This window comes from Capsicum annuum, chromosome 9, assembly GCF_002878395.1.
Source record: "Capsicum annuum cultivar UCD-10X-F1 chromosome 9, UCD10Xv1.1, whole genome shotgun sequence".
Classification (NCBI taxonomy): Eukaryota; Viridiplantae; Streptophyta; class Magnoliopsida; order Solanales; family Solanaceae; genus Capsicum; species Capsicum annuum.
In genome coordinates, this window is record NC_061119.1 from 212,143,028 (window position 1) to 212,156,060 (window position 13,033).

Below are 13,033 nucleotides of genomic sequence, written 5' to 3' on the forward strand. Positions count from 1 at the left end.
GCCCGTTACATGCTAATTTTCGCCTCATTCATACCTGCTGTCACCATGGTCTCGTCCAAGGCTTCCTTCACTATGTTGTTCAAGACAGATTCAGAATTTGAAGTCGATAAATGCTATTCTTTCAGACTGTTTTCTGAATTTTCTACTTCCAAATCTGTATGATCACAAATTCCTTTGTTCAATACAAAAATTACATACTAAGAAGACCATTCTAAGAGAATGCACTTGTCACTCATTCACATGAAAGAGTAATTTTCGTGTTATTACAGAAAAGCAGAAGCGTTACAAGGGAGCACTCGCGTCACTTTTACTATATCCTATTCCTTTCAAATGGATATGGTTGGTATAATGGAAAATAGGAATATCCATTGATTCAAGTAACAGAAATTCATAATAATGATGTTAGAGAATGCACATATCGTTCATCGGCTATATAAGTCAGAAGAGGTAGCAGAGTTATACATATTTCTCATTCTGACTTTTACATGTTCACAAATTGCCTGTCAGTTGGTATACACTCAACCTGTTCATCCCAAATTACCAATATCTCCCACACATCCCCACCAAAAATAAAACAACAAAAAAATTACTTTACAATTCTGATGATTTAGCTTCATCATTGCTGTCGTTATCGCTAACAAAAACTAAACGATCACCATCTCTGATCAACACTATATCGTCGATTTCAGCTCCATCTTTGCTTACAACTTTGGCCTGAGAGATTCCGTATCTACTAGAACCAATTTGAAGTAGCTCCTTAAAACTCTGTGGGAGTAGAATGAGTTTTCCCCCATTGTCTCCTTTCTCGGGGCAGCAGACTGTCACTCGGGGAGCGTAAGTCTTGGTTGTCGTGGCACTTACATTAGACTCGTTTCTAGATAAAAGCATGTCGTGCTCGTTGGTCTGCTTTGCTGACATTATCCCGAATAATGAGTTGTGGAAGTTATTAGTCCTACGCCGGGGACGTGATCGCCCTGATGAACCTTCTAATCCTAGAAATGAGACTCCGTGGGATGCAGGGAAGATTGCTGGCTCGCTTTTGAACCTCCCAAGGAACCTAACCCCTCGTTCCTCAGGGATAGGATCAACTGATCTAGTTCTCATCACAGACGTGGATTCGAAGAGTTCTTTGATGTCTTCATGTCCTTGTTGCTCAGCAAGGTCCCGGGGGGTCCAATTATGTTCGTCTGGTTGATCAATGTTAGCCCCTCGATCCAAGAGGTACTTTACTATTTCGATGTTTCCTTCACAAACAGCAACATGGAGCGCTGATGAACCGTTCATCTTGGGAAGCGTGACATCCCCGCCATAACGGACAATATCCTTGAGCAAATTCAAGTTGTTTTGTTCAACAGCAACACAGGCGAAATGCCCCACATCACCAGCTGATAGTTTAGCACCATTGTCAATGAGTAACTGGATCACAGGCTCGCGCTTCCCCATTATTGCCTCCCACAATGGCACATTGCCTTCTGAATCTGTGTATCCGCGAAAAAAATCACATTCTCATCACTGACTCTGGATCAGTACACGGTGAAGAATCACGGGCTTAATATTGACATAATACGTAATCAGGCTCTTAAAATTGACGGCAGCTGACAAGTAAGCACTCCCAACTTTGAGTATAGATACCTCAATTCGCCTCACTCCAACTTACAAAATGATCATCTATAACACCTCCACGGGACACAGAGGGTACGAGTTGAGAGTGTTTCGTTGTCAGTTAAGAACAAGTTGAAGTATCAAGATGTGCACTCACAAAGTTGGAGTGCTTACTTGCCGACTGAGGCTAAGTATGAACGCTCTTCTCATGTATTAGGCTTTTAATATGTGGACAAAAAAAATTGGCAACAGTGTGGAAATAGAACTGGAGCATACCTCTACTGTTGGGATCAGCCCCAAAATCGAGCAGAAGAACCACACAGTTCTCAATGCCTTTAGCCGCGGCAATATGCTGATGAGAGAAAACCAACAAGAACAGAAAAAAAATGAGAAATGTAGTAACATATGTTGAAAATTGATTTAGTTACTGCAGTAAATTTTAGTTAATAAGCTGTTTAGAATTAAGATTAGTTTGAATTTTAAATTTTAGATTAGGTTGTTTTAGTTGTTGAGAAATTTTAGGTTTTTGAATTTTATATTATGCAGATTTTTATTTTACATTGGCTATTCAGAGCCCCTCAATGCTCAATAAACTTAATAAACTTACTAAAATCTGTTGAAAGCTTGAAAGTCATTTCAATCAAAAGAGAGTCATTTTAACCCCCTTTTTGGTTGCCTCAACTTTTTAAAAAAAACCAACAATATAGAATCCAATCTCCGGTAACAAAAGATCGTAAAGGGTACTAACCAACGGAGATCTTCCGTTGTTATCTGCTTCATTTGGATCAAGACCGCGTTTCAACAAGTGATGCAGCAATAAGTCGTCACCTCTAAGTGTTGCAAAGCAAAGGGTGAGAGGCAAGTCCATTCTACCGCGAGCTAACATGTGCTCGGTCTCCATTAGAACTCCCTCCATTATCGGATTCTTCATTTCCTTCAAGTGCTGCTCAGCAAAAAGAAAAACATAACAGGCATAGTTTTAGTCGAACCATGTTATTATTCGCGATCATCAAAATCAGAAATATTTATGATTGTTGTTGTTGTATTCATACCTGAAGGAGATTATTCATGATTATAGTCCCGTCCCCAACATTGGCCTGGACGATATTCAGAAATGTGGTACGATTCATACGTAGTAGCTGGCAGAGTCTCTTCGTTCGTACTGTAAATAGTTGAGGCCTATAACAAAGAACCCCGATTTCACCACAAAGATCACCAGTTCTGACCTCCCCAACAACCTGAAATATCCGTTTTGGTATCAGCTCAAAGTGAATCGAGCGAATGTATTGAAACTGTGAAGGTTTTCGCGTATGTTAGATGAAACTTGCCTGTTCAACTCCGTTTTTAAGCACCACTAGATCCTGTCAGATACATTCAACGTTAGTTAGACTCGTACTATCAAGTAAAATACCACGATACATGAAAATTTCCGCGTTCACAATACAAAAAGAGTTTGAAAGTTACCACAGCTCCTGTTACAAGAATATAGAAGTCAGTTGGTGCTTCGTTCTGCAAAATGACGTCCTCTTTGGGAGGAAAATATTCTGCCTTCATCTCGGAGACCTTGAAACCACAGAGAAAATGTCAAATATAAAAGCTAAAAAAGATTCAGGACCGTGATTAATCATCTGATTCATAAGTTACCAGCTGGAAGAGTAGATCGTTTGATACTCCACGAAACAAGTAAACCTTATCTACTAAAGAGTAGAAAAGAAAATGTGAAACGCTTGAACGGATGGCTTTAGGAAGAGACTCGAGTGTCTCTTGTTGCTGCAGCCCCTCCGAGTCTGTTCTGAACTTCAAGCACAAGTGTGCAAGCATCTGATCTTGGAGGCGAGCGGGCAATTGGTTCCTCTGTGCAAAGCTCGAAGCAGCTTGAATTGTGTCTCTCTGAAGCAGCAATTCAACAGATGCATTTTAGAACCTAAACAAAACTATAGAAATACTGATAAAACAATCGAACGATAAGACAAATTTACTCACGAATTTTCTAGTCCTACTTGTCCCGTGCACGACTAAGTTAGTCATGTTTCCTATCAAATATGCTGTCAATCCCAAGTTAAAGAGCATGTAGAAGATATCAAAGATCATTTCCCGCGTATTCTCTGGATGAAGATCACCATAACCAACTGTAGTAAGAGTAGTTATCGACCAATAAATAGAAGTGATATAACGAATCCACAAGCTCTGATTAAGGAAGTCATCCATAGAGGCTCCGATCCATGTCTTGCTTGGATCGGGATAATGAGCCGCGATCAGATAATAAAAGCATGCGGCACAATGAACAGCAAAAAGAGTGACCTATTTATGGAGAACAAACAACGAAATAATACATTGATTAGGACAACATCAATCAACGGCTGATCAAAGAAGGTCGATATGTGCTTACACAAACAAGCTTTGCACATCGAACCCAGAAGTAATTGAAGTTCCTATCTTTCTCCAATCTGTTTAAAAGAAGTAAAAAAACACGGTTATACCTCTCTACAACAGTATTTCACTATAACAGCTGTGTTTTCGTTGGAAGTTGGAACCGCTTCATGTTTATGTTCTCTATAACAGGCCAGCATTTCGCTATAGCAAGGAAGCCCGGTTCACTAGAGCTACCTCTATATGAATGAGGTCCAGGGAAGGACCGGACCACCCAGGTGTATTGTGTGCAGCCTTGCCTTGCATTTCTGCAAGAGGCTGTTTCCACGGCTTGAACACGTGAGCTCCTGTTCAAGTGGCGGCAATTTTACCGGTTACGCCAAGGTCCCCTACAGCATTTCGCAACCAAAAACCATCAGGACAAACAATTGACCATTAGAAGGACAAGCAATTTAGTTACCTGGCAAACAATGCACTAACTCTTCGTAGACGCCACAGACGAAGCATATTGAATAATCCATACTGACGTAAAGGTCTTGGGGATATCTTGACAGCAAGTTCTGAAGGGATTGTTGATATGACATCGAATAAGAACCAAGTACTCATGTACTTCCACGCGATCTTTTTGTGATCATCGACAAGTAGATAAGTGTTTCTATCCAAGTAAGCTACAAAGAAGGTAAGAATGATATCAATCGCGAAGAATCCATTGACAACATTGTCAGTCTTGGCGAGCGGTCCTGCTGGTTTTCCTAGAAAACCAAACTCAAACGGGGACACCCAAGCAGTGTAGACAACCAGCACAACTAGAAATGTTTCCCATAACCTACAAACATCATATTAACCTGAGCTGATTTTAGCAAAAATCCATGTTCATAATCATTTCTATGAGTCTGAAAAGATGACACAATGTAGCTGCTAAGTCAATTACATTTCATGAGGAAACTATTTGAAACAAGAAATTGACAACATTGGTTACAAAAGAACATATACATTGTGTTTCTTAAGCAATGTAAAACATGAATAGAAAGCTATATCAATTAGCAAGTACAGTAACTTAGCAAAACTAAAACATTTTTTACAAAAAAGACAGCGATGCATGAAGCATCCCGCGTTCATGCATGGTCTTGATAGGGCCGCAGTCCAATGGAGTGTGATGTAGGCAGTCTAGCCTAATGCATGTATCGGTGGGGAGTAGCTAATTCCACCACTCGAACATGTGAGTCACGGGTCCTGGCCTATAACAATAAAAAGGACAGCCCGGTGCACTAAAGCTCCCGCTATGCACAGGATCCGGGGAAGTGCCCCACCACAAGGGTGTACTGTACGCAGCCTTACCTTGCATTTCTGCCAGAGGCTGTTTCCAAGGGTTGAACGTGTGACCAGCAACTTTACCAGTTACTCGAAGGCTCCCTTAAAACAATGTTGCCAAAAATTCTTAGCCCCTTATATTTTTGAGCATTGATGGTAAATTCTTTAAATAAGCACATCTTTTTACACTGTAGTAAATATAAATTAGTCAACATTATTATTATTATTATTGTTATTATTAACAAAGATAAAAAGCAGTTACTTTGAGGAGCAGTAATTTCATCAGTTTGTTATTTCATAGACCATGTCAAATGATTCAAACCTATAAGTTTACTAGGCTCATCTCATACCACTATGTTGCTCGGATTCTTCAAAAATTATTATTGTATCCGTGTAAAAATATACTATTTTGAACGATCTAACACACATGCCTGTTGACACTTTTGAAGAGTTCGAACAATATAAGGAACAAACGTAAAGTGATTTTTTGACATCTTTAGGTAGTATTGTTTTGTCGAAAAATAAAATAATTGAAATACCCGTAATTGAAAAATAGAAATAAAAGAAAAAGGGTTTTAGTTTGTGTCAAAACTCAAAAGAGGCAGCTGGAGCAGCAGTAGAAAAGACAAGGGTACAATAGTGGAAAAGATGATTTTTGTTTATGTTGAAAAAGGACAAGTCAAAGAATTATTTTGTTCCCCACCCACCAGGAAAACAAAAGAACAACCCAACAACATAAATCTAAAGGAAAATATACCTAGATTTTATTTTATTGTATAATTGTGAAATAAAGCGATTGTTTTCGATAAATCTAAGGAAAGAAAAACTCCCTAAATTCAAATACATATTACTTTTCATCAATTATTATATTTTTACGTCTAAATGTCGACCAATATTTGTTAAAATTTGTCATTTTACACACCCATATATTCAATCAAAATTTATGTTGTTCATAGCCTAAAAAATATTGTTGTAGCTGTGTTGAATCCTTCAAAAAAAAAAATATATAATTCAATACATACCATCAATATCTTTAAAAAATTCAAATAATATATGTCAAAATTGTTGGAGGTAGATAGATATATAGTCATATGCTCAAGTTAACCAGTTTACCACCTATCTTCTATTTAAAAAAAATGAGACAGAGAAAAGTGAAATGGAGAGGTTATAAGTTGGGAAATCAAACTCTCGTCGATAAAATATAAATTTAGGTGGACAACCAATTAATTTACTACGATACCTCCAATTTACTAATATAGAGAGAGAGAAAAAAAAGCAATTCCACTTTTTACTTTTACTTTTACAAAAATCATGATATCTAAATCTATTTTTATATATCTTTACTAAATTCACGAGCTATCTGTCACACTAATAATTTTCTTAAGAGACAAGAGTAATACACGGAGAAATTAAAGCATTGGATAGATCTAGAGACACATGTTTGATGTTTACTCAAAGATTCTAACTTTCTCCAACTAAAAGTCAAAAGAAAATAGTGTAAAGGAATTTTCAAATCAAATCTCATTATTGAAAAATATTTTCTTAATTTGAAATTTTAAAAATAATTCTATTTACAAAATCAAGAAAAATCCATACATCAAACATTTAGTAAAAGTATAAAAAGCATAGTCTTTGAGGCTTAAAAAATTCCATAGACGTTATTTTTCAACAACCCCCAACACAAGAAAATTAAACAAAAGAATTTTATAATGCACAAGGTGTACTGTATTGTTTAAAATAAATAAACATTGTGGTGGAGCATACTAGAAGATCCTATATTCTTTATTTCATTTGTGTTGACTTGCAATTAACTATAGTTTGAGGTAATATATACTCCATTAAAAAGTTAAGTTGGTTGACACACCACTATATATTACTAAGTTACTTTTAATTTTATTTTTATGATAATTTTGTGTCGAGTCCGTTCGCATGCACCTCTTTATTAAATAATTTAAACATGATTTAGAGATATTAGTCGGTAATATAAGGCCTACAAAAACGTAGGCAATTCATTACTTCAAATTTCTTTGTTCCTAAGATTAGAACAACCATCCTAAATTGGTTAGAATCCACTATATCAACCATATATCTTCATATTTTAAGTAATATTCATCATAATCTTGCTCTTTTTAAAAAGATTTTCACAATCTTCAATATTGATAACAAAAGAAGATATGAACATCCATAGACATAGAAATAAAATAAAGTACAGAGATTTCTGCAGAAAAAACTTCCTCATTAAAGGCTTTATACGGCACGAATCAGAATTGGTCAGTCAAAAATTCTAAATATCAAATAATTAAATTAAAAATAATAATAGAAGAAAGAGAAGCTTCCTCCGTTCACGACTTTATGATACGAATTTAAATTAATCGAGTCAAAAAAAACTCTAAAAATGACTAAACTAAAAAGAATGGTGCACTAAGAATAAAAAAGTTTGCCTCTTAAAACCAGCACAAACTTGAATTAGTCGAGTTAAAAAGATCAAATAATTAAACCAAAAAGAATGATAGATGAAACAAAGAAGCTTCCTCCTTTACTGTCTTTATATAACATAAATTTAAATTAATCGAGTTGATGACTAAACTAAAAAGAAAGATAAAAAAGAGTAAGAAGTTTTCCCCTTAACGTCTTATACAACATGACTCTGAATTATCGAGTTAGAATGACAGAAGAAAGTACAAGAATAAAGAATCATGCCTCTTGACCTTCTTAAAACGCACGAATCAAAATTAATCAAACTAAAATAATAGAAGATAACTATGACCCCTTGACCTTGCATCATACGAATTAATCGAACCAGAATGATAGAAGAAAGAAGAAGAGAACTATCACCCCTTCTTACTCCATATGACTCTGAATTAGTCGAACCAGAATGACAGAAGAAAGAAGAAGAGCACTATCACCCTTGACCTTCTTATACCATATAAAATCTGAATTAGTCGAATTCAAACCAGAACGATAGAACAAAGAAGAAGAGAACCCTGACTCCTTGACCGTCTTACACCATACAAATCTGAATTAGCCGGACCAAAACGGTAGAAGAAAGAAGAAGAGAACTATGAACCTTAAACCCTCTTACACCACAGACGAATCTGAACTGGTCGAGCCAGTAAATCCCGAATACGAAAATAATCAAACAAACAAATCAAAAAAAAAAAAAAAAAGAAGAAGAAGAATAAATAACCTGTATTGACGATCATATGGTGATACAATAAATCTTTTCAACTTAACTCTTCTATTACTTCTAGCACCAAGTGATGGTAAAATCCCAGTAGAAAGACTATAATGACTACTTTCTCTTGATAATTGTTCAATTTCTTGTGCTGCACCACACATTGAAACTCCTAAAACACCAAGTCCTCTATTATCACCCATAGTTATAATTATTTTTTTTAAAAAAAAAAAAATTTGGTCTTCTTGTTTTATGAACTTTTGATCAATATATATACATATATAGAAAGAGATGGAGAATATCAAGAAAAAATAATCATAGGTGGTGTATAAAAAAGGTAAGTTATTTATAGAGGGAAAAGGGATCTTTTTTACTAGGAGACACCTACCGTATTATAATTCTCGTGAATCTTAACACATGTTGTTGGTGATTTTATGTATTTATTTTGACTGATGTGAAAGAGGAAAAAGAGGGGAACTTTTAAAGGTTTTTTTGGGTCCCCTAACTCCGCCCCCCCTCCCCCCGCCCACGTATCGTATCTAAGGCTGGACATAAAATATCAAAAATCATATTACTACATTGAATCAAAAAGTTTAATAATTGGTATTTGATAATTCAGTATTTGATATGGTATTTGGGAGTAAAATTTTAATATTTTGATATTCGGGATTGGATTTGGTAAATGATATTAATACCATTTAGTATTCGGCATTTACCGAATATCAAATATATATATATATATATATATATAATACAATATGTCTAACCTACTCAATAGACAATAATATTAGCCAATTTCGAAGAATCTCTTAGATCTTGGTAATATATTCGTCAAAAGCAACAAAAGGAATACTAAATAGGGTTTCTATTAAACATACTGATACCTTATAACCCCAAGAAGACACAAAACAGCCCCCAAAAATGTCACAAAACACACCACAAACCGAGAGCCCAAGGAACCAAGTCTCGGCCAAGAATGACAACACAAGAATGAAAAGAAAATTTGAGAATGCTTCAACAATGGAGAGATAATAACGTGTATAACCACACCAAAACAGCAACAACACTACATTAATGTGATGGACAATAAGCTTACAATAACACCAACCAACTATTACAAGAAGACAAGACACAACTACTATAAAATGAAAACAAAAGTAAAGGGATAGATAGTTAGACAAAGGTGGTGTAAATCCTAGTAACCAAAGAGTACATAAAACTCTAAGACCCCTAACACCTCCACACACGATCACCTAAATCTTACGATGACACAAGAGAGGATTCCACCACTCAATCGCCAAGGTTTCTCAAAAACAAACAATAACAAGAGATTCGGCCCTTGAATTGCTATCCTAGTTACAAGTTTCGGTTTGCCTCTAGTAGAGAAAGGACTTTGGTATTTCAAATTTCAAGATTTACAATAATAATCAACTAAGTCATAAAAATCCCTAATACTAAACTATATATAGTCTCCTTATTACATAAAAGATGAAATGACCAAAAGACCCTTGATGAAAAAGAGGCGTCTCTCTAGTGTAATAAATAAGCAAATAGGGCGGCTTTGGTGTGTCTTTGATCCTTCTCACATCTCAACATTGAACTTCCTAGGATGATACTTTGCTGCACTTGTACACACATTGATCTTCATAGTCGCACTTGTATCATCCTCTCTATCTTGAGAGGAATTTGCCCTCAAACTCAAGCAATCATCACTGGCAAGCTCTTCTCTTTTCATCATCTCTTCATTGCTCTTCCTAAGGTTAGGATGTTCAACCAAGCGTCCCATGATATCATCAAGCATGCTCCTTGGATTTATATGTTCTACAACCTGCACATAAGAAGATTTGATACTAGGCAAAGTGCTAGTATCTCGGTTAGTAATCAACAAAGAGTCCTTGTGGGCAAATCCCACAATCCTAACTCTCGACTTCTCTCCTTCTTCATCCTTCTCACTCTCGGCTTCTTCTTCTATACCCTCACTAAGTATGACTTTCATTGCCATATACATAGGCACTACAATCTCACCTTCACACGGGCAAAAATCTTTCTCATCCCCCTCCTTTGGCTCTTCGGGTTCTACCTTCTCTCCATCTTGAGATTGATCATCAATCTCCTTCGGTTCAAGTCCCACCTCTTCCCCAATAAAGTATAATTTTCCCTTCCTTAGGATCACATTTATTCTATTTGAACACTCGTTAGCCTTGTGTCCCCAACCTTGGCATTTAAAACATTAAAAGCCCTTAGAACTAAAAGAGGAATGCGGTTTACCTTCATTTCTCGGAGGGTATCTTTGGTGAGCCTTGTCTCTCATAATTCCTTCTCAACTTCCAAGGCGGCTTGAAAGATAACATTAATAGTTTCAAACTTGTGAAATGTCAACCGTGAGGCAATGTCCCTATTCAACCCCACCTTGAATCGAGCGATGTCATGGCGTACTTGCTCCCCTCGGTGATCAAGTTTCAAAATGAGTTGTTGGAATTCATCATAGTAAGCCACAACGCTTTTGTTCCTTTGCCTCAAGTTATACAACTTAGCAAGGAGATCTTGATGGTAACTCTCGGGTAAGTACCTTTGTCTCATGAGGTACCTTAACCTAAACCAAGGAGGGGGTTGCCCTTCAATCAAAACATTACCAAATCGCTTCACATACTCCCACCACGTAGTAGCATAACCCTCAAAACATGCAATCGCATAACACTCTTTTTCTCCTCGGTAAGGTCACTAACTTGGAAGATTCTCTCACAAGCGGACTCCCAAGCTAGAAACTCTTCCGGATCACTCTCACCTTTGCATGTTAGAAGACCCACCTTGATGGTATTTAGACCTACATCACGATTTTGGTTCCTTTGTTGGTTTGAACTTCCGTTGGATCACCTTGCCTACCCATAATATCCTTCCTTCTAATGTAAACATCATCATATGGTCCATAACCAGCATGTTGTTCTCCTCTACCATACCAATCAACATGGACGGGTCTATTTGGGTTAAGTGTAGCTTGTAACGGCGGGATTGGATTTGGAAAGTGAGGTCTTTGGTCAAGTGGATTTTGGATGGGAGGGCTCGGGTTTGGTGGTGGTATTTGGGTTCCAAGTCCTTCTTGTTGGATTTGGTGAAGTTGAGGGTGGTTTGGTCTATCATGATCTCGGATTTGGGAGTGAGGGTTGGTTTGATTTGTCATAATAGGTGGATATAGCATTTGGTACATGGCCTCGGGAGTACTAGTTGGTGAAATATATCGAGGGGTAGAAGGTTGGCTTCATTGGCTTTCCACTCTCTCCAATCTCCCACCCATTATTGACACTTCATCCTTCATTGATACCACATCCGAGTCTAGTTTTTCAATACCCGCGGTCATCCTAGCCATGTCTCGGGACATAGCTTCAAGGCTTAGCCAAAATGATACGAGTAGCATTGTGTTCCCCCGTGGGTTAAGAGTGTGAGGTATCGAGTTCCATAGCACCAAAAACAGTCCACAATGTCACACACAACACAACAACAAAGGTTCAAGTCTTTGAACCGCAAGCAACAACACCACACAAACGACAACAAGAAAACTAAATAAGTTTACAAGACAAAAACACACTTTGTAGTTGAAAAGAATTTGTTCCAAGACTTTGATGTTCAATAATACACCTTTGAGGAAGATATTTCGGCTATGGTATAGGCTTACAAGACTTGAGACTCTCTTTTCAAGATTCAAAAGCTTTCCACCAACTTGAACTCTTTTGGCAAGACAACTTTTTGGAGTAGTCTTGTCTCTTTCCTCTTTTGTCTAAGTTTGAAAAGTGCCTTACTCCTTTTTGGTAACTTGCTTTTTGGAGGGCTCTTTATTTTTTTCTACTTTGGTGTTGTCTTGGATTGTTTTCAAGACAAACACAAAGTCTTATAGATCAAACAACAACTTCTTCAACACAGCACAAGAATACAAGATGAACACCAACAACAACAACAAGAAACCGTCCACTTAACACCACAACACAACTCGAATCTTGCTCAAGAACTTGGGTTGTAGACTCAATAAGTGTTGAGGAGAAAGAGAACCAACGCTAGAAACAAACTAAGACAACAAAACACACTCAAATCTAGACACAAATCTCAACCAAACACAACAACAACAAGAAGAACACCCGGCCAAGAACAAGAACACTTCAACACTCTTTTTTTTTATTTTATGACTAAGAGAGCCCAAGATTGGTAGTGTAGGAACACAACCAGTCTTAGCTCTAATACCAAATGATACCTTACAACCCCAAGAAGACACAAAACAACCCCCAAAAACGTCACAAAACACACCACAAACCGAGAGCCCAAGGAACCAAGTCTCGGCCAAGAATGGCAACACAAGAATGAAAAGAAAATTTGAGAATGCTTCAACAATGGAGAGATAATAACGTGTATAACCACACCAAAACAGCAACAACACTACATTAATGTAATGAACAATAAGCTTACAATAACACCAACCAACTATTACAAGAAGACAAGACACAACTACTACAAAATAAAAATAAAAGTAAAAGGATAGATAGTTAAACAAAGGTGGTGTAAATTCTAGTAACCAAAGAGTACATAAAA

The 13,033-nt window shown here is 36.9% G+C and overlaps 1 protein-coding gene across 2 annotated transcripts; it reads right to left on the bottom strand.

Moving 5' to 3' along the window:
• Positions 1-372: 372 nt before the first annotated feature.
• LOC107841108 (potassium channel AKT1) lies at positions 373-8,909 on the bottom strand. 2 transcript variants are annotated; one of them, XM_047396517.1, is made up of 11 exons: positions 8,471-8,909; positions 4,433-4,798; positions 3,992-4,049; positions 3,586-3,903; positions 3,247-3,492; positions 3,067-3,165; positions 2,931-2,963; positions 2,655-2,840; positions 2,351-2,545; positions 1,879-1,954; positions 373-1,478 (listed from the first exon to the last, which is right to left on the bottom strand). In XM_047396517.1, exons 1-11 carry the CDS (start codon positions 8,659-8,661, stop codon positions 592-594), a joined length of 2,655 nt encoding a protein of 884 aa, XP_047252473.1. In that variant the 5' UTR covers positions 8,662-8,909; the 3' UTR covers positions 373-591. The 2 variants fall into 2 exon arrangements, with proteins under 2 accessions (XP_047252473.1, XP_047252474.1); XM_047396518.1 differs by having other exon boundaries at positions 4,433-4,817; positions 8,471-8,606.
• Positions 8,910-13,033: the final 4,124 nt, after the last annotated feature.

What these genes read in the sequence shown, in the direction of transcription:
- LOC107841108 (XM_047396517.1), bottom strand. Translation starts at nt 8,661, where the DNA reads ATGGGTGATAATAGAGGACTTGGTGTTTTAGGAGTTTCAATGTGTGGT. An exon ending in CAAGTAGGACTAGAAAATTC is followed by an intron (nt 3,493 to 3,585) that starts GTGAGTAAATTT and finishes TTGCTGCTTCAG; the next exon opens with AGAGACACAATTCAAGCTGC. An exon ending in ACGATCTACTCTTCCAGCTG is followed by an intron (nt 3,166 to 3,246) that starts GTAACTTATGAA and finishes TGTGGTTTCAAG; the next exon opens with GTCTCCGAGATGAAGGCAGA.